The 26,551-nt window shown below is 35.7% G+C and overlaps 1 protein-coding gene across 2 annotated transcripts in view; it reads right to left on the bottom strand.

The window, feature by feature from the left end:
* Nucleotides 1-26,258, bottom strand: part of MINPP1 (multiple inositol-polyphosphate phosphatase 1) — a 40,775-nt gene extending 14,517 nt beyond the window's left edge. The window contains exons 1-4 of one of the 2 annotated variants that reach the window (XM_063102433.1): nucleotides 25,586-26,258; nucleotides 22,470-22,667; nucleotides 17,476-17,573; nucleotides 10,558-10,691 (exon numbers count right to left, since the gene is read on the bottom strand). In XM_063102433.1, the coding sequence (XP_062958503.1) occupies nucleotides 10,558-10,691; nucleotides 17,476-17,573; nucleotides 22,470-22,667; nucleotides 25,586-26,222 (1,067 nt within the window). In that variant the 5' untranslated portion in view covers nucleotides 26,223-26,258. The remainder of the gene's footprint in view (nucleotides 1-10,557; nucleotides 10,692-17,475; nucleotides 17,574-22,469; nucleotides 22,668-25,585) is intronic. The other variant, XM_063102434.1, reaches the window with a different exon arrangement.
* Between the last annotated feature and the right edge of the window lie 293 nt (nucleotides 26,259-26,551).

The raw sequence follows: 26,551 nt of genomic DNA, 5'->3' as shown, positions 1-26,551 counted from the left end.
AAGCAAACTATGGACTGAGAAGAATATACTTGTAAAGCATAAATCTGACAAAAAAAACCAACTCGTATCTAGAACATACATAAAGAATTCTTAGAACAATAATAAAGAAAACAAACAACCCAATTAAAAGATGGGTAAAAGATTTAAACAGACTACACCAAAGGAGATGTACGGATGGTAAATAAGTACATGAAAATATGCTCGATATCACTAGTCATTAGGGGAATGCAAACTATAACCACAGTGAGGTACCACTAAACAGCCATTAGAATGGCTAAAATTTAAAAAGACCTACCCTATCAAGTGTTGACCAGGATGTGGGACTACTGGAACTCTCATACATTGGTGGGAAAAGATTGGCAGTTTCTTAAAAAGTTAAAAATACACCTACATATGACAGCCATTCCATCTCTAGGTATTTACACAAGAGAAATGAAAGCATGTCCATACAAAGACCAGAAGCTCTATCTGTAATAGCCCCAAACTGAAAACAACCCAAATGTCCATCAAAAGGTGAATGGATGAACAAATTGTCGTGTATCTGTATTATGGTCACTACTTGGCCTTTAAAAAAAAATGAACTATTGACATATACAACAACAAAGATAAATCTCGTAATCATTATGCTGAGATGAAGAAACCCAAACCAAAATATATACTTACTATTTGGTTCCATTACACAAAATTCTAGAAAATACAAATTAGTCTATAGTAATTGCAGTGGATTGAATTATGTCCCCCCAAAACTCACAGAAGCTTGAATTGTGTCCCCCAAGTTTTATGTATTAGAAACTTTGCCCCCACTGACTGTTGAGAGGGTGGGAAATCCTATTATGATAATTGAAAGATGGAGCCTTGAAGAGGTGATTAGACTATAGGACCATGCCATAGTGAATGGATTAAAAATGGTGGTCAGGGGCGTGGTTCTGAGGGCTCTAAAAGAAGAGAGGAGAGTCTGTCTCTCTCTCTTGATCTCTCTCTCTGCTCTCTCTGCTCCCACCATTTTTGCAATGTGATACCCTGCTGTCACTGTCACCACCACCAAGGTTCTCACCAGATGTGTTTCTCGGACTTTGTACTTTGCAATAAATTTCGTTTTCTTTATAAATCACCCAGTTGCAGGTATTTTGTTATAAGTAACGGAAACGGACTAACACAGTAACAAAGCAGATCAGTGGTTACCTGGGAATAAGGGTGGAAAACAGATTAGAAAGGGTCACAAAGAAACTCTGGATGTGATGTATTTTATCTTGACTGTAGTGATGGTTTCTTTCATATACATATGGAAAAACTCACCAAATTGCACACTTTAAATATGTACAGTTTACTTTAACATCAATTATAGCTAAAAAGAGCTATAAAAAATACATCAAAACAAGTACTAAGGGCTGACATGCTGAGGTTAGTGAAAAAAAGTCTATACTGGCCTAATTCAAAGACTTCTCTTGCCATAAAGCCTTTACCAAACCCCAAAGTACAAATTAATCTTCCCTCAACATTTTTGTTTTTACTGTTTTAGTGCTGTAATATAAAAATCCTCCTAACTAGGACATGAGCTCCTTGAGACAATAATTTAAATGTAGATTTATCTTTGTATAGCCTCTATTTGCCTGAATAATAACCCGAACATAGTGGGTACGCAAAAATAACATGGGAAATGATTTGTATTTACTTCAATAGATTTGTCCAAATATATTTTTTCAAATAATAATAGATTTTACTTGTCTATGTTCTAATGAAGGAGAGAGATGTTTAAGTGTTAACCTCAGAATACATGGAACTTATTTAAAATCAACACAAATAATTAAAGCAGAAATAGGAAAAATTTTAAGTCAGCATGTAGAAGACAGGTTAAGTACACTTTTTCTTTAGCACAGGTAATGCCCTACCTAGCATGGTTTATTTCCAAATGTTGTCCAACTCAAACCATCCAATTCATTTCCTTAGCCATTCTGCATCTTCATTTCCCCACAGGCCTTTGTGCAATACCCTTCTTCCTTGTTAGAATGTCCTCCTCATTCCTCCCTGGCCAAATTCTACCTGGGATGATTGTTATGATGTTGCTGACAATTAATAAAAACAAGCTATTAAGCACTTATGTGCAAAGCATTGAGGTAAAAGATGAATGTGTACGTATTTATGTGTATTTGTGTGGTATACATACATACAGGGACATACAGTTCAACTCAACCTTCTCAAGATGCTAATTTTGGTTTAGAAAGGTTGAAAAAGGATTTGAATTTTAATATGATTCTAAAACAAATGCAAATTCCATCACACTGCATTGCCACTACATTGCCATCACACCACATGATTAAGGCCCAATTCATATCTTACATCCACAAAAAAGCCTTTCAACTACCCTGACCCACAGAAATGACTCCTTTTCCCAAGCATCCACAAACTTTTGTCTAAATAACTTTTTTTTTTTTTTTTTTTTGTCTTTTTCGTGCCAGTGAGTGCACCGGCCAGTCCCGCGGTGGGAGCGGCGCTGCTCTCCCAGCGCTGCACTCTCCCGAGTGCACCACGGGGCCGGCCCTTGTCTAAATAACTTTTAAAGTATCTTCCTTACTAGACTGTGAGCCCCTCAGAAGTCAGGTATAACTTCTTATCCACGTTTGTATATTCCCAGTGCCTAGCACCATGACCAACACATTGTATGTGATCAAAGAATGCCTGCTGAACTGAAATGAACTGAGCCTTTAATTACAAAACCATGGAATCATTTATTATCCCTGTAGGTGGTAGAAGCATTATTTCCATAGAATCACTGACACAGTTATCCAAATTCAATTAGAATATTTCTATGACAGGGAACTTATTACTTCACAAAATAACCTATCCTACTGATCAACAGTAGTTATAAAAAAGTTGTGGGGTTTTGTGGCGGTTTTTTTTTAATAACAACTAAAGCAAGATTTGCCTCCTAGGTCTGCTCTAGTGGTCAATGCAGAATAGGTATACACTCCAAAGATGGCAAGAACAGATATAACAATAAATTTGAGAGCAATTCTTAAAAAGCTGAATACAATTCAGCAAGAATCAGTTAAAAAAATGTGTACGAAGAAAAAATAATCAACTGTGTATAAGTAGTTAATAACTTATTAATAATAATAAGGAAATTAAACAAATTTTAGCTATCTATAATAACATGAATCCATCAGGCAAATACAGTATTGACTGAAAGAAGACAAAAATAACATATACAATAGGGTTCCATTAAAATAAAGACAAATCTATATGATACTCTTTGAGAATGTATTAGTAAGTTGTATTAACATGTGCACTAGGGTGCTGGCAATGTTCTATGTCTTGATCCAGTCAATGCATGCATAACTGTTCACTTTATAATTAATTGTTTTTTAAACTGTATAAACGTTTTATGTAGTCTTTTGTATGTATTATAGATCTTGATCTCTTAACAAGATTATTTTGAAATGTGCTGGAGCTTCTGGTAAAAACAAATTTTAAAAAACAGTAATAATGGGCTACAAAACTATACAGTCAGTAGTCTGCAATATTTAAAAATAAAAATCACTATCACCAACACTACCTTCAAGAAAGGAAACAGAAGTTTCTCATAATAGATTGTCCTTGTAGTCAATCAATGAGTAGTCACTGAATGATCTATGCAAGACTTGGATATAATCGGATCTGCATCTTCTTTCTAGAAGACTGTATTGGAGTGGGGTGGAAGTAACACTGAAATCAAGGAAGCCTTTAAGAGGCAGTTGCTAAAATCTAGGAGAGAGGAGATACTAGCCTGAATTAGGGTGATAGCAGTGAGGATGGAGAAAAGTAGAAGAAATTTACATAAACTGGAAGCACACACACACACACAAAATGTAGAGAGCAGATGTAGAAGGTGAGAGAGATGGACTCAAGAATGACATGTAGGTCTGTGGCTTGGATGTCGGGAAGGATGATGGTGGCATTGCCTAAAAAGGGACTACAGAAGGACAGCGGATATTCTTTCAAAACATATTAGGAACACCATGGCATCATTCAAGGAGAGAGCAGTGAATTAAACAAAGTTCAAGACCCCACAGACCTACAGTCTAATGAGAGTCAAAACCTGTCTATCCAAAAAGCAGTTGGGTGGACATCTGAATCTGAATTCAGAGTATAATCAGGCTAGTTACATAAATTTTTACCGTATTTAGCCAGTATCTTTCAGCACTAAAGAGATTTCTAGCACTGAAAGAGATTCCTGGTATACCTGGTTCAACTCCATGAAACTCAGACTTCAGAAAGTTAGCAAAAAGACCTAGAACCTGCATACATTTCTAAGAACTTTAAAAAACAGAGTTCCTCCTGTTGCAATGGCTAGGTAACTATTTAAAATCGCTTGCTGCCACTCCACATTTATTTCAATGCTGCCACCTTACGTTAAAATATGGAACTACACAACCTAAAAAAGCTATATACTCTTATTAGACTATGAAATCTGAAAATATCAAAGATTTGAGAAACAATGAAAAGGGTAGACAAAAGGTTAACACTGAGAGATATTTTAGGACAGTGACTAAAATGTATTATGTATAGCAATTAATTCTGGTGTCTGAGAGTATTCCTGACAAAATGGAAGACCTAATGATGCAAATAATTACAGCCCAGATATAAACCTTATTATGAGAAAACAGGAAGTGACTTGTTGAATTCCTCCAATCCAAAAAGATAATAATATATTAACAAAGACATTGGGGAGAGAAGAGTAGAATAAAATCCAGAGATCTCATTTCTTCAGTTAATTCAATCTGCTTTTCTAATAGCAACTAGAATTGCTATTAGAATCTAATTGCTTAAAATAGCAATAGCTGCTTGAATTTGTTTAAATAGCAGATTTACTCATTTTTACTTTAATCCCATCACTGTAGTGATGAGATTTTAAGAAGAAGGAAAATAAAAATCAAGATCCTAATAAAGGATGCTGAATTTAGAGAGCTGGTTATATTTAAGTGAAATGTTGACATTTGTCAATTAACATTATTTGCAATCTTCAATTTTTCCATGAAGTAAAATCATGCTATTAAAATTGTGTTGAAAAAATATCCAGTGGCATTGGAATGTCTCTGATTTTAATACAGACCTGTATAAATAGTATCATCCCAATATAGGGTGGGGAAAGGGTGGAGAAGGCAATAAGTAGCCTGGGAACTCTAGAATTAAGTGAAAGTAATTTCCTCAAACTAATAACAGAATATTGCCAATTTTATATATATACACACACATATATTCGTATATACTCATATACAGACATACTCATTATAAACTCTAAATCCAAATATAAAAAGGGATTTTAAGTCATATAAGAAAAAAAGTTAATATTCTGATAGAAAGCATATGTTGATTTTCTTCAATAGTACTGCTCACAGCATTGGTCAGTGTCAATCTATCTTTTGGAGATAAATCTGATAGCAGTCTCTAAGCATACTTTCTTCCCTTTATTATTTTAAGAAGATTTAATCTGATTCAGCTAAACAAATATCTTTTAAAAACCTAATCAGTCTTTTAGTATAGAGAAACCTACATGGTACCTAAAAACTATCTGCCAGTTTCTTCAAAATCACTGCTGAGCAACGTCTGTTGACTCTCTTCTTCCTCAATTAGAACAGAAGGCAGTAGCCAAAATGATTTCCTGTCTTAAAGGGTCAAACTCTCCTTCCTTACAATCTTATGTAAATAGTTATATCATTACATATGGCTTTTATTTTTTTCTATTTTCTCTAAATTGAAAAGGCCCCAAGTGCAATGACTTTGCCTTCGTCATCACTGTATCCAGTTCCTGACATATAACATAACAGGTGCTTAAAGTATTGTTGAATGAATTTTCTCTTCAATTCACAAATAAAGGTATAATCATACAAAAGGAGTAAAGATTTTCTCCATCTTGCAATGGAAAGGATATTGGCTTAATAAATGAGCTCAAGGCCATGAAAATTTGAAGAGTAAATCCTACAAAGTACTTGCTTTTATTATTTGAACAATTACTGGTGGTGGGGGAAGGGTGTGTGAATGTCTTAAAAAGATGTTAAGGACATGTTTTGATCAGAGAACTCAGAGAACTCTCATACACAGTAATAATACCACATTTGTATATCACATCATACTAAGCCCTTTAATAGATATTATCTCATTTGATTATGACAACCCAGTGAGTCAGGTGAGGTATTCCTCTTTTCCAAAGAAAGAATATGCAGCATGAATAAAGCACACAGAACCCGGACTCAAATCAAATCCAGACATCTGCCTACTACATCACATTGTCTCTATACTACTGCAGCTGATTCTACAAGCAAATGGAGCAAAAATTAGCCTCATTAGCTTTTAAGCATATAAAAACACATTCAGTTACTACCAACACAATGCAGCACTCATTTAGTTGCATTTTTTCCCTCTGTACTTCGCTTATGGTTGGGATAAGCAAATTATATTAAAAACATAAGCTAAAAATTGGAATTTCATTTTAAGATACAAGCAAAACAAATAAAATCTCCCAGCAGATGATATGGATTACTATAAACAGTCCAACCTTAACTTAAAATGCTTCAACTTCAGGCCATGTCCAGGAACCAGTGCAAATCAGGGATTTCCTATACATCTAGTTTTAGTATTCTTTAACAATCAATGATAGTCAATATTAATGCCCCCCACCCCAATGCCATTCCTAGGCATATTAGGCCCAAGCAAAATGAAAACATAACCACACAAGAACTTGCATACAAATATTCACAGTAGCATTATCTACAACAGCCAAAAGGTGGATATAATCCAAATGTCCATCAACTGATGAATGGATGAACAAAGCATGACAATATTAATACAGTGAAATACTGTTCAGTCATAAAAAATGATACTTACTACTGATATATGCTACAACATGGATGAACCTTGAAAACATTATGCTAAATCAAAAAAGGAGTCAGAAAGAGCAACACACTATATGAGTCCACATATATGAAATGTCCAGAAAAGGCAAATACCTAAAGACAGAAAATAGATTAGAGGTTGCCAGGGGACGGGAAAGCTAGGGTGAATGTGGAGTGACTGCTAATGGGCTTGGGGTTTCTTTTTGAGGTGATGAAAATGTTCTAAAATTAGACAGCAGTGAAGGTTGTACAGTTCTGTGAATACTAAAAACATTGAATTGTACACTTTAAATGAGTGACCTGTACAATAGGCAGAAGAATTAATTCTCAATTAAACTGTTTAAAAAATAAACCTATAGCACTGTAAGATCCTTAATTTTTTGAAAATTCAGTTATTTTTCAATATATTCCACCAAGGCAGGGAAGTGAACTAATACTTTTAAAACATTCTCAACAAATACATGTCATAAGCATTCTGGGGTCATCTTATAAAAACACTTTAAGGAAAGATTCAATTTTTGTGAATTAGTAGATTCTTTAAAATTTTTTTCTATTTTTACCAAAAAGTTACTTCATTCTTTTACTTTTCCCCTTTTCCTTTTATTAAATACCCACAATATTTTAACAGTTTAAAATATAATAGACTATGAAATTCACCCATTTTTAATTGTATAGTTAGATGTTTTAATACCCATACACAGCTGTATGTGTAATCTTCACCACAATCCAGTTTGGGAACAATTCTATCACTCTAAAAAGTTCTCTGTGACTATTTGTAGTCAATCCCTGCTCCCACCCTCCAGACCCAGGCAACCACTGATCTGTCTCTAAAGTTTTGCCTTTTCTAGAAATGTCAAACAGAATCATTCAATATATAGTTTTATGTATCTGGCTTCTTTCAGTTAGCATAATGTTTCTGAATTCATCCATTTGGTTCACTCTATCAGCAGTTAAATTTTTTTATTGCTGAGTAGTATTCCATCATATGAATGTCCTACATTACGTTAATCCATTTATCAGTTGATGGACATTTGAACTGTTTACAGTTTTTAGCCATCATGAATAATACTGCTGTAAATATTTACAGAGAAGCCTTTGGGTAGACACAAATAGTCATTTCTATTGGGTAGATACTTATAAGGGTGGATTTTCTAAATCATATAAATGTATATTTAATTTTTAAGAAACTGCCAAACTCTTTCAAAGTGGCTATACAATTTTACATTCCAGCTATGTATGAGGTTGCCAGTTTCTTCACATCTCACCAACACTTAGGACAATCCTTTTTTTTCTAATTTTAGCCAATTTAGGGGGTATATGAGTGGTATTCTACTGTGGGTTTTTTTTTTTTTTTTTAATTGAAGCATAACTGATTATACATATTTGTGGGTCACTGTGGTTTTAATATCTAATGATAGTAAAAAGGCGAAAGATTTATACGATCTGAAGAGAAACCAGAGTATAATATCTAATGATAGTAAGCATATTTTCATGTGCTTATTTGCCAGCCCCATATCTTCTTTAGTGAAGTCTTTTCAAATCTTTTGCCCTTTTATAAAACTGGGTTGTATCCTCATTAGTGACTTGTAATTCTCTGTATATTCTGGATTCAAATCCTTAATCATACACATGCTCTGTATATATTTACTCTAAGTCTATGCCTTGTCTTCTCATTTTCTAAACTCTTTGAAGAGAAAGGTTTTTAATTTTGATGAAGTCCATTTTATCAATTTTTGTTCACGTATCATGCTTTTGGTGTTAAATCTAAGAAATCCTTGCCTAATCCAAGATCATGAAGATTTACCCCTATGTTTTCTTCTGAGAATTTTACAGTTTTAGTTCTTATACTTAGGTCTTTGATCGTATTTTTCTTCTAGAAGTTTTAAGAGTTTTACATTTAACATTTAAATCTATGATCCATTTTTGTACATAATGTGAAGTAAGCATCTAGGTGTCATTTTTTAAATATGTGGATATCTAATTGTTCTAGCACCATTTGTTGAAAAGACTATCCTTTTCCCCAATGTATTACCTGGCATCTTCATTGAAAATCAATTTACCATGTCTATCTGAGTTTATTTCTTGATTTTATTCTATTGATCTATTTGATTATGACTACAGTTTTATAGTAAGTTTTGAAGTCAGGTGCTATAAGTAGCTTTGCTCTTCTCCAAAAATTTTTTAGCTCTACTAGGTCCTTTAATTTTCTATATAAATTTCAGAATTACCTTCTCAATTTCTACAAAGAAACTTACTGGGATATTGATAAGTCCTGCACTCAATCTACAGATTACCAATTTAGGTCTTCCAATCTACAAAACTGGTATCTCTCTCCATTTATTTGGGTCACCTTTAATTTATTTCTAATGTTTTATATTTTTCAGTGTACAAAAATACTTATTTTAAAACACCAATGATAAACTTCTTACTTACGCTTTAAATCTAGAATCAAATTATAATATAATAGCAAACCTTTCAAAAATTATTTAAAAATCTTCCTGACACAATTTTAAGTTTACCATACCTCACATTCAACAGTGGGACAAACAATGAACAATAAACAAATAGTAAAGATCTGTTATCTTGTAAAGTCTGAGGGTATAAAATTATTCATAAAGTTAAGCAGTAAAAAGTTAACTCCTATCTCAAAGGTACTTGCCTAGACTGAAATCCTCCCAAAAGTTCTTGGTAGCAGAAACTAAATACTCAACCTAGTTTTTCTTCCCAAACTCCCATCAACCGAAGAAAAGCCCACAAACTACAGTCATAGCTACAAACAAAATGTATTTATATTAATAAAATAATACTGGAAACACAATGAAATACACCATCTCCAGTCTTTTTTGTCTGTTGTTATAGCATGGTTTTTGTCTCCAGTTGTAAATGATAAGCCCTCATGGAAGCATATCTGTCAAATAAAATGGAGTTGAGGTTCCATCAAAGGTTCAAGTCGTGAAAAATTATTTTAAAAAAAACTTGAGAAGTATAAATGTTATCAAAGGCTTTTCAATGAGAATCTCCCTTAAGACAAAAACATTTTGTACATTCATACCAGGAACCATGTACAAGAGAGTTCATAATTACACTATTTATAATAGCAAAAACCAGAAACTATCTAAATGTCCATTGACAAGAGTAGATGGTATAAATTGTAGTATATTCATATTATTAAATACTGTACTGTAGTAAGAATGAACTATAGCCATACGTAATAACATGATGAATATTATAAACATAACACTGGGGAGGAAAAAAAGCAAGTCTCAGAAAACAATAAGCAGTATGATTCCAAGCAAAACTAAACATATTGTTTGGGCACACGTACGTTCACAATAAAAACTGCTTTTGAAGAGGCAAAGAAATGACAAATGCAAAATTCAGAAAAACAGTTTCAAGAGATAGGGAGTGCAGGGAGGGGGAAAAAGGAGGCAGGAAAATTGAATATCTGAGGAACATGTAAATGAATACAAGCTATTAGTAATGTTCTAGTTCTTGGGTTGAGTGGAGAGTTCATTTATTTTATAACTTATATTTACATTCCCTAATTCTTTTGTAAGTATCAACTATTATATTAAAATATTTTTTTAAAAAAACACAAGCAAAAGCTATTTTTAAAAATCATCCATTCTAAAACATTTCCAGAAGCTGACAAACTCAGAATGTACTTCACCTTTTTAAAAGTTTTTACCTTCGTTTCTGCTCAACTGCTTTGTCCAAGTGCTGGAAGATATCCTGAAACAGGGTGCAGCTGGATCGACTATTAATAGTATATCCATATCCTCTTTTCCAATACTGCTTCAGATCATTTAAATATTCTAATACCTAAAAATCAAAATTTCAAACATCACTTTAATACATTTTCATCAACACAACAGATTCTCTAACTTAATAATGATTCTCTCTGAAAAAGTTACATTGTTTAATTACCATTCTGTACTAAATATAGTAAAATTTTAGCATTCACAGAGTTTTTATTTTCTACTTTAAGCATTTAAGAGTTGGCTCCAAAGGTCCATGACACATAGAGACTGATGTCACAACACAAATTTGGACCAGGAGACTGTAGGCTGGCGTGTGAGATCACCTTAGTAAGTCCTCATAGCCAATAATCCAGCATCATGACAATTCATGAGAGTGGGCTAAGGACATATGCTCACACTTCCCCTTTCCTCTAAAATTATATTAAGATGATAACAAAGGTACATATAAAGAAAGGGAAAAAAACATACATACATAGAAGAACTCCATCACAGGACAGAAAGATATAAACAGTGATCAGAAAGCTTTAAGAATTTTGGAAAGGTAGAAACCAAACAGAAAATGAGTTACTTTGGGGCCGGCCCGTGGCTCACTCAGGAGAGTGCAGTGCTGATAACACCAATGCCACGGGTTCGGATCCCTATATAGGGATGGCCGGTTAGCTCACTTCGGAGAGCATGGTGCTAACAACACCAAGTCAAGGGTTGAGATCCCCTTACTGGTCATCTTTTTAAAAAAATTTTTTAAATTAAAAAAAAAAAAAAAAAGAAAATGAGTTACTTTGGTTTGGGTATCAGTTTGGCAAAAATACTAACAAACTGGAAAAATCCATGAGAACACACATATTCTATGACCCATTTAGTTCCATTTCTTATAAGATAATATTTACAGAAGAACACAAGAAAGAATGTACAAGAATGTCTTACAGCAGCACTGCATATAGGAGCTGAAAAACTTCCTGGAAATACCCAAATTCCACTAATAGACTGTTAAATAAACTATGACATACACACACTATGGAACACTTTGCAGTTACTAAAAAGTTCTGTATTGTAGATGTACTGAGATGGAAAGATCTCCAAGACACACTGCTGAATGAAAAGAGCATATTAAGAATAATAAATACAGTACCATTTATTACCAACACACACACATATATATTACACTCTTTACATTTTTAAGACTGATACAGGTTATAAGTAAAAGCATAGAAAAGGGCTTGAAAGATACACATCAAACTGATAGCAGTGATTAACCCATGTGGAGATGTCTGGAATTGGAGCCGGTGATGACGATAGCCTTTATCTGAATGTTAAATGTTGTACTCATATATCATTTGATCAGGTAGACACGAAAACTAGAGGACTAAAACCTGAAATCCAAAAGAGGCGCAAGAAAAGACTATGCACTAGTTACAAGTCTTTCTTCCCAGAAGAGCTCCTAAAGAAACTAAATGCAAGTCATAATAACTTTAAGAACAAAAGTGGCCAAGTGCCATATACCAAAAACAAATAAAAAATATAATGAAGAGGCAATTAAATCAAGAAGTTAGCAAAAGAGACAAAGTACATATACAAAAAAAGAAGTAAAAAAGGAATTAGATAAAAGTCTGCAGAATCTATACAAGAAATAAAACAAATATAGTATTAGAAATGAAAAAGAAGGTAACTGGAGATTTTTTTTTTTAATCTCATGTGCACACTATTAAAACTTTATATCAAAAAACCCTGAAAATGTAAATGTAATGGATGATTTTCCTAGGAAAGTATAAGTTATCCAAATTGACTCAGAAAAATCTGAATATACAAAATAACTAAACAATCAAAGGTCTATTGAAATGATACCAGGCATAGTAAGTTTTAAACATGGGTTCAACCAAAGCTTCACGGAAAAGTTAGTTACTAATATTTAAACTATTGCAGGGCACAGAAAAAGATGGAAAGCTTCTCAACTCATTTAAGGAGGCTAATAGAAGCCTGTTACCAGACCTAGACAGAAAAAACACAAAGAAAAGGGGTGAAGGGAGAAAATTACAGATCATTGCATTGCAATACAGTCAGCATCCCTTTCCCTTACCCACTAAATGCCAACTGTGACTCCTAGTCACTGTTATAAATAAAACTATCCCTGCTGTAGACTGGATGCCCCCCCCCAACCTTCCTGAAGCTTAATCCCCACTTTAACTGTCGAGGATGGGAAATCCTATCACAGTAATCGAAAGGTAGGGCCTTGAAGAGGTGATTAGACTGGAGGATCAAGCCATAGCGAATGGATTAAAAATGGTGGTTGGGGTGCGGTACTGAGGGCTTTAAAAGAACACTGAATGAAGAGGTGGGTCTCTCTGTGCTCCCTCTGCTCCACCATGTGAGACCCCTTCATTTCTGTAAAGCCACCACCAACGAAAATTCACCAGATGTGCTCCCTTGAACTTTGGACTTCCTAGCCTCTAAAACTGTAAGCAATAAATTTTGTTTTCTTCATAAGTCACCCAGTTCTAGGTATTTGTTATACACAACAAAAATGGACTAATACAATCCCCTTATATTTCTAAAGCCTCCAAAGGAAGAAGAGTAGGACAAGGGCCAATTGTACCACCCACAAATGAGGGCCAATGCCACATACCAATCTTACTATACTCTTAAACATGATTTAATGAATCTGAAGGAGAACAATACCAAATAAAATGCAGCAATATATTAAAAGGATGTACTATCTGCCATGATGGAATAACTGATATTGGTCATGCCTTCTCACTAGAAATAACTTGAAAACAGGACAAAATACATAAACTCAATGTTTACAGACACTGCATAATAAGCACTGAATTATAATCACTGAGAGAAGAGAAACAAAGTGAACCCTACAATTGTCCCAGCTTTCTGCTTGGAGGTACTTTCAGACTGTGGCATAGTGAAAGGAATCCCAATCGTGCTGAGTTGAGGAGTTAGAGCTCAGAGTCTGTGACGCCTACAGGGGCTGGAATTAGCAGGGCATAGCATCAGTGAGGAGGAAGCTACACAGAAAAAGAGCTCCATGAATCTGTGAGACATCCTTGATTCTGTTGCTGAATGTTACTGGGGGAGCTGCAACCTGAACAATTCCACAACTAATACAAGGCTGGGAGATATTCAAGTTCCAAGCAGCCTAAGTAGAGAAAGCTGGCTGATCATCCAGGGCATTCAGTAAAGACTCCAGAAGGGTCCTACTTTATCCCGAGTTTCATAAGGTCAGGTCTAGAGCATGAAACTCTGAAAAAAGCCTCAAAAAAATCAAGCGATCCACAAGTAACTTAACTGCAAACCAACACGAAGTTCAACATTCTTTAAAAGAAGACAACAAACCCAGGCATTCAACAACATAAAGTTCACAACGGCCAGCATCTGCTAAATTACTAGAAATACATGAAAAAACAAAAATGTTACCTATAAAGGAGAAAATTCGGTCAATTAAAAAAAAAAGTATCTTTAAAAAAAAACTGATATTACATAACCAATATCAATTACACTTTTTAATATATTGCTGCATTTTATTTGGTATTGTTTTCTTTCAGATTCATTAAATCACGTTTAAAGGTACAGTAAGACTGGTATGTGTATCTTTAAAAAGAGGGAATGCAAGGATGATTCAATATTAGAAAATATATTAATGTAATTCACTGTTAAAAGAGTAAAGAAGAAAAAAAAAAAACCATAATCCTCCTAGATGCCAAAATTTCAGTACACATTCCTGATTTTAAAAACAAAAAAAATAGAAGATTTTAGTAAGTGAGAAACAGACATTTCCTAAGCTTGGTAAGGATAACTATCAGAGACTATGCCAAACATCTCATTTTATGACGATACCTTAGAAGTGTTCTTAATTAGAATAACCCCCAAAGCACAGGCAACGAAAGCAAAAATAGACCAGTGGAACTGCATGAATCTAAAAAGCTTCTGCACAGCAAAGGAAAGCATCAATAAAGAGAAGAGAGAAACAACCTACAGAATGGGACAAAATATTTGTAAACCACACATCAGATAAGGAATTGATATCCAAAATATATAAGAAACTCCAACAACTCAATAGCAAAAAACAAGCAAGCCAATTAAAAAATAGGCAAAGGACCCAAATAGATATTTCTCCAAAAGACATATGAATGGACAACTGGTACATGAAAAGGTACTCAACATCACTAATCACAGAAATAAAAATCAAAACCACAATGAGATATCACCTCACACCTGTTAGACTATTATTAAAAAGACAAAACATAACAAGTGTTGGTAAAGACATGAAGAAAAGGAAACCCTTGTACACTGTTAGTGAGTATGTAAATTGGTACAACCATTATGGAAAACAGTATGGAGGTTCCTCAAAAAATTAAAAATACAACTATCATATGATCCAGCAATCCCACTTCTGGGTATATATCCAAAGGGAGTGAAATTAGTATCTTAAAGAGTTATCTGCATTCCCATGTTCATTATAGCATTATTCACAATAGCCAAGAATGAATGGATAAAGAAAAGAAGTACACACACACACACACACACACACACACACACACACACACAATGGAATATTATCCAGCCTTAAAAGAGGAGGTTCTGCCACTTGCCACAACATGGATGAACCTGGAGGACATTATGCTAAGTGAAATAAGCCAGGCACAGAAAGACAAATACTACATGATCTCACTGATATGTGGAATCTAAAAAAGTTGAACTCATAAAAGCAGATACCAGAATGGTGGTTGCCAGGGTCTAGGGAGTGGGGGGAATGGGGAGATGCTGATCAAGGGGTACAAATTTTCAGTTATGCAAGATGCGTAAGTTCTGGAGACCTAATGTACAGCATGATGACTATAGTTAATAACGTGATGTATACTGGAAATCTGCTAAGAGAGTAGATCTGAAATGTTTTCACCACAAAAAAAAAGTTAACTGTGTGAGGTAATGGATACATTAATTAGCTCAATTGTGGTAATCATTTCCCAATGTATATGTACATCAAAATATCACATTGCACACCTTAAATACACACAGTTTTTACTGATCGATTATATCTCAATAAAGTTGTGGGGGAAGTGTTCTTAATTAGAAAACATAAACAAAAATTCCAATTTTAAGATGATGGAATTGTAAAAAGAAAATGAAGTAATTAATAATTAAGGCTAAGGCTTTCAAGTGGAGTTGGGAGACTGTGAGAAGATTGCACTCATGCCTGCTAAAGATCAAGCCACAGGGTGTTTCAACAGATTAGGATAACAACTGAAGTCACAGTATCTGCTGGGTTTCAACACCTCTCAGTTGGAAGTACCTTAATTGACCTACCAACTGGAATGGGATTTCTGCCCAGCCAATGAACTGCATTCAAGAACAACTTTTGTGGAAATCCCACATAAAAAGCCTTCCCTGTGCTTGCCTTATGGAATATTATTCAGGGCTTCCCTGATTCAGTGTACCTGAACTGCAATTCTTTTTTTTCCAAATAAATGCTATTTTCTTTGACCTCTATGTTAATCTTTTTTTTTTTTTAGTAAACAGAATGAACATATATCTGTCCTCTTCTCTCAGAAATCACCCTAAAAAAAGAAGAATGAAAAACAGAAATGCAAATGCCTTCTTCAGTGAAACTGAGACTTTTGTACCCTGAACTAGCATTATAAATAAGGAAGGACTGCCAAATGCAGTAAACTGAAACAAAACATCTCAGATAAAATCACAAGACAGATCTTCAAAGCACACAGTACACCTGCAGGAGCAAACCCCACAATCCTTTGCTTGAAACAATGAGAATGAAGTCTAAAGCGAGCCTCCCCGGATGGTATGTGACACCACTACAGGGTATCAGACTGACAGTCCATCTTTTCAGATTCTCTGTAAAGGATCTCAGAGGAGAATAACTCTAAATTTGAAGGAATACTGCGCTCCTCTCTGAATAGTTGCTTATCTCTGGTGGCTGGCTGTATAGAAGTAAAAGCTAAAATGAATTCACCACAAAGATGAGTAATAAAATTTAAAAAAAAAAATTGCACAGCATCTATGCAAACATTAAAGGAAAAAAAATTGCTATATATATATAAGATAAAATAATCAGCCAGGAAAGAATATTCACCCAAGATCAGAAGAAAACTGAGATTAAACAAACATATGAGGGGTCTTCAAAAAGTTCATGGAAAGACTTGCATTATCTTTTAATTCCATTTTTCCATGCACTTTCTGAAGTATCCTCATAGTACAGTGAATTCCAAAAACTTAATAATCTTTTTTTTTCCTAAAAAAGCCAAAAGCAGAAAATAAGACTTGAAAAAGAAGCAGAAAGACAAACATAGCTAGAACAGCTCCAAAAATAGTTTGGCATTATCTAGTAAATTTGAAGTTACACATACCCTATGACCAAGCAATTCTACCACAGACATATACCTTCAGAAACAGGTATGTATGTGCCCCAAATAGACATATACAAGAATGTTCACAGCAACATTGTTCATGACAGCCCCAAACTGAAAACAAACCAAATGTCTACCAAGACATTTTCTCCCTACTCAGATTGCTTCCTAGGGAAAAAACATAACTAAGGTTTCAGAAGTCCATAATCCTGAATGACTCTTACTTAACAATGCTTAAGAAAACAGCACTCTCTTATGCCACCTCTCTAGCTCCCAATATCCCAGAGTTGACCAGAATTTGCCTCCCTTAAAGTCTTTTTATTTAAGGAAAGTTAGGAGTTAATCCAAAGACAGTTTCCTAACTGCTTATTTTCTGGAAAGCTGCTTTGAGTAATATACAAAAAACAAACAAACAGAAAAAACTAACCATATACACAAAAAGCAAAAAAGCAAAGAAACTGCAAAAGTAATACTTACCTTTGCATCATCTATGTCAAAAACATCACACCAGGGAGATTTAACACCTTTAATTGCCAGGTCAAATGAACAGGTGAAAAAAGCTACCTGAATTAAATCTGGAAGAAACAAAAAGTAAAATTTTGTGGGTTATTATTTTCTGTAATTTTTCAAAGGCTAAATATCTGTAGAATGCCATGTGCAGCACAGCTGAAGAAACTGGTTATGTTTCATTTGGAGATGAGACTATTTAGTTTCTTCCTGGCTATCAAAGAATTAAGACTTGCTCTGTACAATCTAAAGGGGCAGAACTGGAACTATCAGGAAGAAACCATGAGGAAGTATAGATTTCAGTCCAATGAAACTAAGAAACTCTCTGTGAATTGTAACTTTTTTCTGCTTTTAAAAGTAATTATTTGTTAAGAGCATGTTTGCCTAGCAAACCCAACAAAAAGTTTAATGCAAGGGCTTACTATGTAAAACTCGATTTTGTTCATTTTAGAGGGTTAGGCAAGGGAAGCTAAAGTTAAAAAGGTTTCAGTCCCTGCATTAGTCTGTTTCTGTTGCTTATAACAAAATACCTGGAATGCGTAATTTGGAAAGAAACAATATTTATTGCTTATAAGTTTAGAGGCTGGGAAGTCCAAAGACCAGTGAACAAACCTGGTGAAGGCCTTGGTGGTGGTGACAGTGACACAAGGGTCTCACATGGCAGAACTGTGGAGCAGAGGAAGATAGCCCCTCCTACTCTCTCCTTTTAAAGCCTTCAGAACCAGGCCCATGACCACCATTAAGCCATCAACTTATTAATCCATTTACTAGGGCGTGGTCTTTATAATCTAAGCACCTCTTCAGAGCCCCACCTTTCAATTACCATGACAGAATTTCCCACCCTCCTAACACTGTCATAGTGGGGGCCAAGTTTCTAATACCTGGAACTTTAAGGGACACAATTTAAGCTTCAGTGAGTTTGGTGGGACATTCAATCCACAGCAGTCCCCAACTTGAAAATCAGGAATAACAAAGTATGTACATTCACTAAACAATTTTAAAACTGTACAACAATTCATATTATAAGTACTGAGAAGAAGCAAGTAGAGAGAGAAAGATATAAAAAGGGGAAAAAGACTGTAGTAGAGAGGGAAGAAAGGGCAGAATAAGTGAGGGGACAGGAGAAAGATGAAAGAGAGACAAGAGGAGAAGAACAAAGAGGGAAAAATCACACACTAAAGAGGGAGAGAAAGGTTGGTAACAGCAACAGTTTTTCAAACTGAGCTGCTCAAGCGATTTCAGAAGTAGATTTCGGTATAAGCTATCTGGGATTTTTACACTGTTAATTCACTGGTTATCTTACTTTTCGATACACATGGGTGTTGAAGAGAAGGGATAAGGGAATGAATGCTTGGGCTACAAAAGGTAGTCTTTGTCAGTAGCAAACCAAAACACTGCTACTCTTTAGTCAAGCAGCTGATATTTAATGCGAGAGAGAAAGAAAAGAAGTGAACTGCAGGGGCTGCCTCCATTTCTTTGATTTTTCTTTAATGTCACTGCCTTTCCTCTTTCCCATGGGAAAATAGTACCAAAAATAAATTGATGTTACATGCTTTTTTGCACTAGTTCTGAGTTTAAAGAATTCCCCTGAGGCAGTATATAGTACAAAAAATGTATTTCACTGGGAATATACATAAAACTTATTCAAAAACTTTGCTTATGTAAAGGAAAGGTTTTATAATCCCAATACCTAATATACTATAGTGGCTTGCAAGTACCATGTATGTTTGATGAAAGGAACTGGCTCATTTACGCTCAAAGTTCTAGTTCTGGAAATATGCAAGTCAGCCCAAATAGTGTATTCTTTAACTGGAGGGAAGTCAACTGAAAAAAAATTCACCAAAAAACTCTTTGAAGTATAAGGAGAAAAAACATGAGATGAAGACTGAGGCTATGAGACCTGACTCTGCCACTAAGTATCGTAGGCAAGTCACTCTAGGCTCCCCACTTACAAAATAAGGAGATTAAACAAATTATTTTACTTAATGAGTTATGGCTCTGACTCATCTATTATGACTCTTCTGACTTCCTGGTCAATCTTTTGGATCCTCAGAAATATGTCAAGTAGATTAGAGATTTAAACATTAAAAAAAATAATAATAAAATGAAGGAAGAAATAGGAAAATATAAAAACCGTGGGGTAACAGAGGATTCCTAGGCAAAATGCAATACTCAGAAGGCATAATGAAGAGATGACATGGCTATATAAAAGATATAAACTTTGGTACAAAGATACTATAAACCTAAAAGATAAGCAACAAATTAAGAGAATATATTAGCAACATACAATAAGCAAAGGATTAATCCTTTGTCAGGCAGAATTAAAAGATATACAATTAATATATCTGTAATACATAAAGGGTACCTATGACCAATAAGAAAAATGTAAAAATAACCCAATAGAAAATGGACAAGATTATAAAGAAGCAATTCTCAGAATAAATGCAAATGGATAACAGACATATGAAAAGATGTTCATTTTCAGAAATAATCAAAGAAATGCAAATTAAAGCCAGATACCATTTTTCATTAATCAAGTTGGCAAAAATTAAAATGACTAATAATATCCAGTGTTGGATGAGATACTGGAAAATAAGCATTCTCATATACTGTTGATATAAATTTTTACTACATTCAGAGAACAATTTGAAAGTAAATGTTAAGTTGTAAAATATTCATGATTATTAACCCAGAAGTTTCACCTACTGTTATTTATCTTATAAACTCTCAAGTGTGAAAAACGGACTACGAGAATGTTCACTATAACGTCATTTGACAGAGTTAAAAACTAAGAAAGGCTTCAATAGGAAAATGATTTCCTATTAAAAAAAAAAAAATGGGGCTATAGTAGCTCCAGCCTCTTCTTAAAGAAGTAAAATTTGATGATGGGTTAAAGAAATTTTAACTAGCATTGACCCAGAAATTGAATCATATATCCTATGAAATAACATAGAATTTTAAAAAATGAAACTACAGAGTCAAGGGTTCAGATCCCCATACCAGCCAGCTACCAAAAAAAAATTATTTTTTTAAACAGAAAAAATGAGACATATCTATATAGTCAGATATACTGTTAAGGAAAAATAATAAATCCAGAAAATACATACAGCATCATCCCTCTATATTAAAAAAAAAAAAAAGGATTTCAACAGCAAAAATATTTATTGAGCAATTACTGTACCAGGCACTTTGTTAAAAGCTTTGTGCAAATTAATCTCAGCTAATCCTTGCAATAATCCTCTGAGGACAGAGAATAAAAATTGTGCCATAGAGATATTAAGGAACTTGTCAGAAATCACTATCAATAGTATACTAGAGCTAAGATTCAAATAAATGGTCCAATTCCAGCATCCATGATTTCAACCACTCTGCTTATATTGCCTACAAAAAGAATTTGCTTTCAGTTACCCCAACAGTAAAATGCAAATAATCCTTGCTCATTCAGAGACTAAAAATAGTTTATAAAAAACTTTCTTCAACTATTTAAATGCCCACTACCAGAATAATGACTAGATACTGACGTAGTTATATGATGGAATTCTGTAAAAAAGTTCAAAATGTAGGACTAGAATTATAAAAATTGAATCAAAAACACAAAGTTGCATAAAAATCAAATTTCTCTTATATATACTTTGATACCGTTCTCAAAAGTTTAAAAATCTGCAAAACAATATCCCACTTATGTGTAAAAGCATATAAAAACTGAGATGGGGGGCCAGCCTGTGGCTCACTCGGGGGAGTGTGGTGCTGATAACACCAAGGCCACGGGTTCGGATCCCATATAGGGATGGCCGGTTAACTCACTTGGGAGAGCGTGGTGCTGACAACACCAAGTCAAGGGTTAAGATCCCCTTACCGGTCATCTTTAAAAAAAATAAAATAAAACTGACATGGGATGATTTAAATGCTCAATTCATGACAATGGGTATCTCTGGTAAGAAAAGGAGAAGAATGAGATCCAGGAGAAGGACCAATGAACCTCAATTTATTCAAAGCAACTAACTGAAGTGCAATGTTAAAATTCAATAAAACTAAGTTGTGAGTATATGCTGTTCATTATATTGGCCTTTAATCTTATTTTCATATTTGGATTATTTCCCAATAAAATAATTTTTAAATGTTCACAGGTGACCCCAATGTACAGCCAGTTTGAGAAAAGAGAAAAAATTTAATTTCAAATATTGGTCTAAGGCATCTGCATTTTTTTGATCCTTACATAGCATCCAAGTTCTATGACTGACAGATTCTAACCTACTTTCTTTTCCCCCCACATCTCCTACTTCCAGTCTTTTGAAAACTGATTCACAATATAATGAAATCCACAATCACTGTATGTATATTTGACAACATCTGCTCTATGGATTATAAATTCCTAGAATACAGAAAAAAATCTTATTTTCTTAATTTCCCATTGCTAGGTGACCATGCGTGCTGGTTTTCCAACTGCTTTCCCAGCATAATTAATAGTATCCTCTTTCATTCTCAAAAGTGTCCCAATTTGGATACTAAATTGCATGGTTAGCCCATCCACTGCAATACCTAATGACAGACATGACTGCTCGTTTTTCAACATCCCTACATATAAAAGCCTCAAAAAACATACTACTTTGCTTTTCACTTTCTAAAACACACTCCCTTCACACATCAACATGTACTTCTGAACAGCTTCAAAAGCTAAAAAATTTATGATTTTCCATGTGTATCACTTATGAAAAGAAAGTCAGAAAAAAAAAAGGCAAAATATAGCAAGAATCTTGTATATTGACTTACATAAAATTCAAAGAAGAATATGAATCTAAAAATAGTAAGCATGAAGTGTACAATTATTTTGGCTTAGAGTATATTATTTTCTCACTGTAAATTCAATTGTGAACTTTTAAAAGGAATAACTCTATGTTATTTTCATTATCACACTGCAAAATTATTTAAGCTGAAGTCCAAATGAAAGATAATAGGCACATTACCTGCATTTAAATCATTTAGTGGCACCTGTAAAGTAGCTGCAACTTTTTTTAAAATGTTCTGCATTTCTGGTCCAGTTTTGAAGGCCTCTACGTGATAAAGAGCAGTAGCATTCCTTTCCACTTCAGCTAAAAACCTCTCACAATGATCAAAGAACCTCATTAGTTTATCATTAATCCTTGGAGGTCCACACTCCATATCTGAAAGGAAAAAAAATTACATATATATTTGTAAATCATTGACATAAATAACAATTTCAAATTACTGAAAATGTTGTCGTGTGTGAAAAAAGAATACTAATGTCCTATTAATCAGCATGTCTGATATTAAGCACATATTGATCAAGAAAGACACAGGGTAAAATTATTCTGCAAATGTAATTATTGTAATGCATGAGAGAATATGCTAGGAAAGACTAAAGAAACAGAGCATTGAAGACAAAATGTGTTACAGCAATACTACACAATGAAATAAAGGTAACTGAAATGAATATTTTCCTAAAGAAAACAAAAATCAGACAGCAAAGTAAAATGTACAAAACTGTGTTATATAAGTACTGTTTCTGTTAGGCAAAGAAAACTTCAGAAAACAAACTAAAAATTAGTGAAGTTTCTGATTATACAGTGAGAGAGAATTCAACAGATCAAATCTGTTTTTTTACTCTAAGCCAAAGTCTAAATAGAGTATTTTATTTTCTCAATTGACTTTTCCAGGCCTGTGTTACTTTACAAAAGATTCTGCTTTGGAAAAAAACTACTGACAAAAGCACAAAATACATTAGTGTTTCAGGTCTACTGTGCTACACTGTGCTACCCTGTGCTAGGTGCTTCTGATTTAGTTTATCGTCTAACTGATGCTCTCAGATAACTTTCCATTTAGAATTTAATAAGTTACATTATTTCCCCAATTTGGCTAGAAATATGTATTGGAAAAGCATTCATAATCATGCTTCAACTATCGGAGTGCCTTTTAAGTTTTTCCGGTCATATTCAAAACACATGTATCTCAATAATCATTTCTCTAATAATTTAGCATTAAAAAAACCCAAGTATATAATTTCTATATATAAATTATGGGAAAATTGAATATTGTTATACCATTTTGCTTTGGATGTATGTGAAGAAAAAATATACATATGTATGTGTAAATGTATCCCCTGAAATGGATAATTCTGCCCATTTTAATTGCCAATTGGACTGTATTTCTTAAAATATTTTGACTAGGAAAATAAGTGAACTCTCATCTTTTTCTGTGGCCTCAAAATATGACTTCCCAAGTGGATCTGGCTATTTCAGCCTTGTTATTATCTAATTACTGCTGCTCTTTAAACAGAAACAAAGGCATTGTTCTGGTCCTATAAAAATACAAAATCTAACTCAGTGGCCTCTCCCAAAAGCCCAGATGTACACAACAAGCAAAACAATTGTCTATAGATAATAATAAAGTGGCTAGGCAAAAAGTTTAATCTCTGAGACTGAAAATGGTGAAGGGTGGGCTTATTCTGAGCTGTTGTGATCGCTGTTTGTACTCTGAGGCAAATGCCAATCTTCACAATGCCATCTGAGGGCAAAAATTCATGCATTCCAGGAGGTCCAGAAAACAGTACAGCATATATACTGTGCTATATGAAAGTACAAGGGTACTTGAAAAAGTTCATGGAAAAATTCATAGGATCTTTTAATTCTATTTTTCCCTGAACTTTTTGAAGTACCCGCGTATGTTCTGCTTTCAACATTCAATTAATGTAACAGATAAATGGCAAATTTTCACCCATGTTAATGGAAAAACTCTAGCTATAATTAAAAAGCACAATTCAACAGGTGACTAAACACAAGTCATCAAACTGAGTGACCCACAAAGCAATAACACGACACACAGTCAAGGGAGAAATCCATTGGAGATGGTTTAACTGTTAGGAAGAAATGACAGACCAGTCTACCCCTAATTTATTTTTCACTGGGGCTTTGAAGCTAAAAGGCCACTTCAACTCTGACCTTGAAACTGATCCAGAAGCTATTAACACTTGTTCATCACTGTCACAAAAACATTTCATGTTTTTATTCTCATCAGGTATGTTACAGGACAAATGGAAACTGTACAGTGTAATGGTTAAGACAGCAAGCTCTAAATCAGATTTCCTGGATCCATAACTAGCTGTATGAAATTGGGCAAATTATTTAGGGTTTTTGTGTCTCAATTTCTTCATCTGTAAGATGGGGGGAAAAACTATCAACATCTGAGAGCAGCTGTAAGAATTTAGTAAAATGAGTTTGAGGCATGTTTGGCACATAGTAAGCATTAAGTGTTTGCTATCATCATTATCTCTGACTATCAAAACATTTTCTGAGGGAAAAAGCACCATTCTGAAGAAGACCTGGATTGTGGGTCTGACTCTAGTCCTCAAACTAGAGAGGGACAATCAAAGAGGCATCCTCTTGGGCTAAACTGCTTCACCCATGGAATAAAAGGACCCCACTAGATCGTCTCTCACATTTTGAAGAAGTATATTAACGGAATAAATTAAGGTACTGCAAGCGACAGTGAACCACAGCTGCAAGGCAGGGAACTCTACAGTAAATACAAGAACAAAACAGAAGAAAATAGGGCATAAACAAGGCTTGAAAGCAGCTTCCTAAAACAGAGTGTAGGTCTAGAACCTACAGCTGAAAAAGTTAAGTTAAAAAAAAAAAAAAAAAAACCGGCTAGTATCAGAAGCAAAGACTGAGGAAGAAAGTTCTAGATTTTATTTTTAAAAAGGGTGCCCAGCTGTAAAACTAGCTGTCTGGGAGGGGACCGTTCAATTTGGAAATGGAAAACCCAAAATTCCAGGAAACACCTCGTCTGTCTGCATTCCCGCTGAATCCTCAACTGCGCCTACAATGTCCGGTTAGTAGGTAGTAAATTCATACACGATGAATGAATAAACGAACATACGCACGAGGAGAAGAGAGACAGCCAAGTCCCGAACACCCCGCGCCCGGGGAGCGCGCAGCCCAAGGGATGCAAGATTGGGAACAGAGGGAGGTGAGGAAAAGCTGGGGTTGGGGAGTCCAGGGTACGGAGGAGGCAGGGGAGAGGACCAGGGCAAGGGCACTGGGCCAGCGGCCCGGGCGGTCACCTGCGACGTCGGGCGGCGGCAACCCAGGGTGATAGTGCTGCCACAGCCCCTGCAGGAAGGCGGCGCCGCTGTCCACGCAGCGGTGCTTGGAGCTGGTGATGAGCCGCAAACGACCGTAGTTCTCGCGGCTGAAGAGGGCCGGGAAGAGAGAGGCTAGGCGCAGTGCCAGCTGTCGCATGTCCTGACGTCCCTTCTCCACCAGCTGTCCGTCCATCCAGTCCGCGTACCACAGCGGCCAGTCCGCCAGCGCGGCGCCCAGCGGGCGGCCGCGGGCCCTGCCGTCCCTGCCACCCGCGGGCCCGCGGGCCTGCAGCAGCCCGTGCAGCTGCCTCAGCTTACGGATCTGTTTGGCCGTGGGGTAGCGGGTGCCGTGGCGGATGAGGGCGACCAGCTGCACCGGGGTGCAGGTGTCCTGCAGCAGCTCCGGGTCCCGCCGCGGCGCCTCGGGGTCCGACAGCAGCCCGGGGTTGACATCCTCGTAGCGAGTCTTGGTGCCGAAGTAAGGGCTGAGCGCCGAGGCCACCGAGTCCCTCGGCTCCAGGAAAGAGCAGCGCGCGAGCGACGAGAGAAGCGCCGCCGCCAGGGCCGCGGCGGGTGCTACGGAGGCCCCGAGGAGGTGGCTGGGGACGCGCAGCATAGCGGCGCGGCTCGCGGAGGGCGCCGTGCCGCTGCTGTCGCCCGACTTCCGGCTCCGGCGGGCGGGGGGCGGGCCTGGAGGGCGCTTCCGGCCTGTGATCCTTGGACGGCCTGGTTAGGCCTGTGGTTCAAGTGCAGCCGGCGGAAGACCCCGAAGAGCGTGGTCCAGCTGGCCCGGAGCGTGGGCGAGTTTCCTTTTAGCTGGCGCCGCAGGGATAGGCTCAAAGACTACTCCGCGTTTTTAATTTTCTTGGGTGTGACTGAAGCGCAGACTAAGCCTTAGCCTCTGAGGCCTTTGAAACAGGGTATCTTTTAAACAGATGACTCTTG

The sequence above is a fragment of the Cynocephalus volans genome, chromosome 7 (assembly GCF_027409185.1).
Source record: "Cynocephalus volans isolate mCynVol1 chromosome 7, mCynVol1.pri, whole genome shotgun sequence".
Classification (NCBI taxonomy): domain Eukaryota; kingdom Metazoa; phylum Chordata; class Mammalia; order Dermoptera; family Cynocephalidae; genus Cynocephalus; species Cynocephalus volans.
The sequence above is the reverse complement of the archived record's forward strand: the minus strand, read 5'-3'. Positions and strand labels throughout refer to the sequence as shown.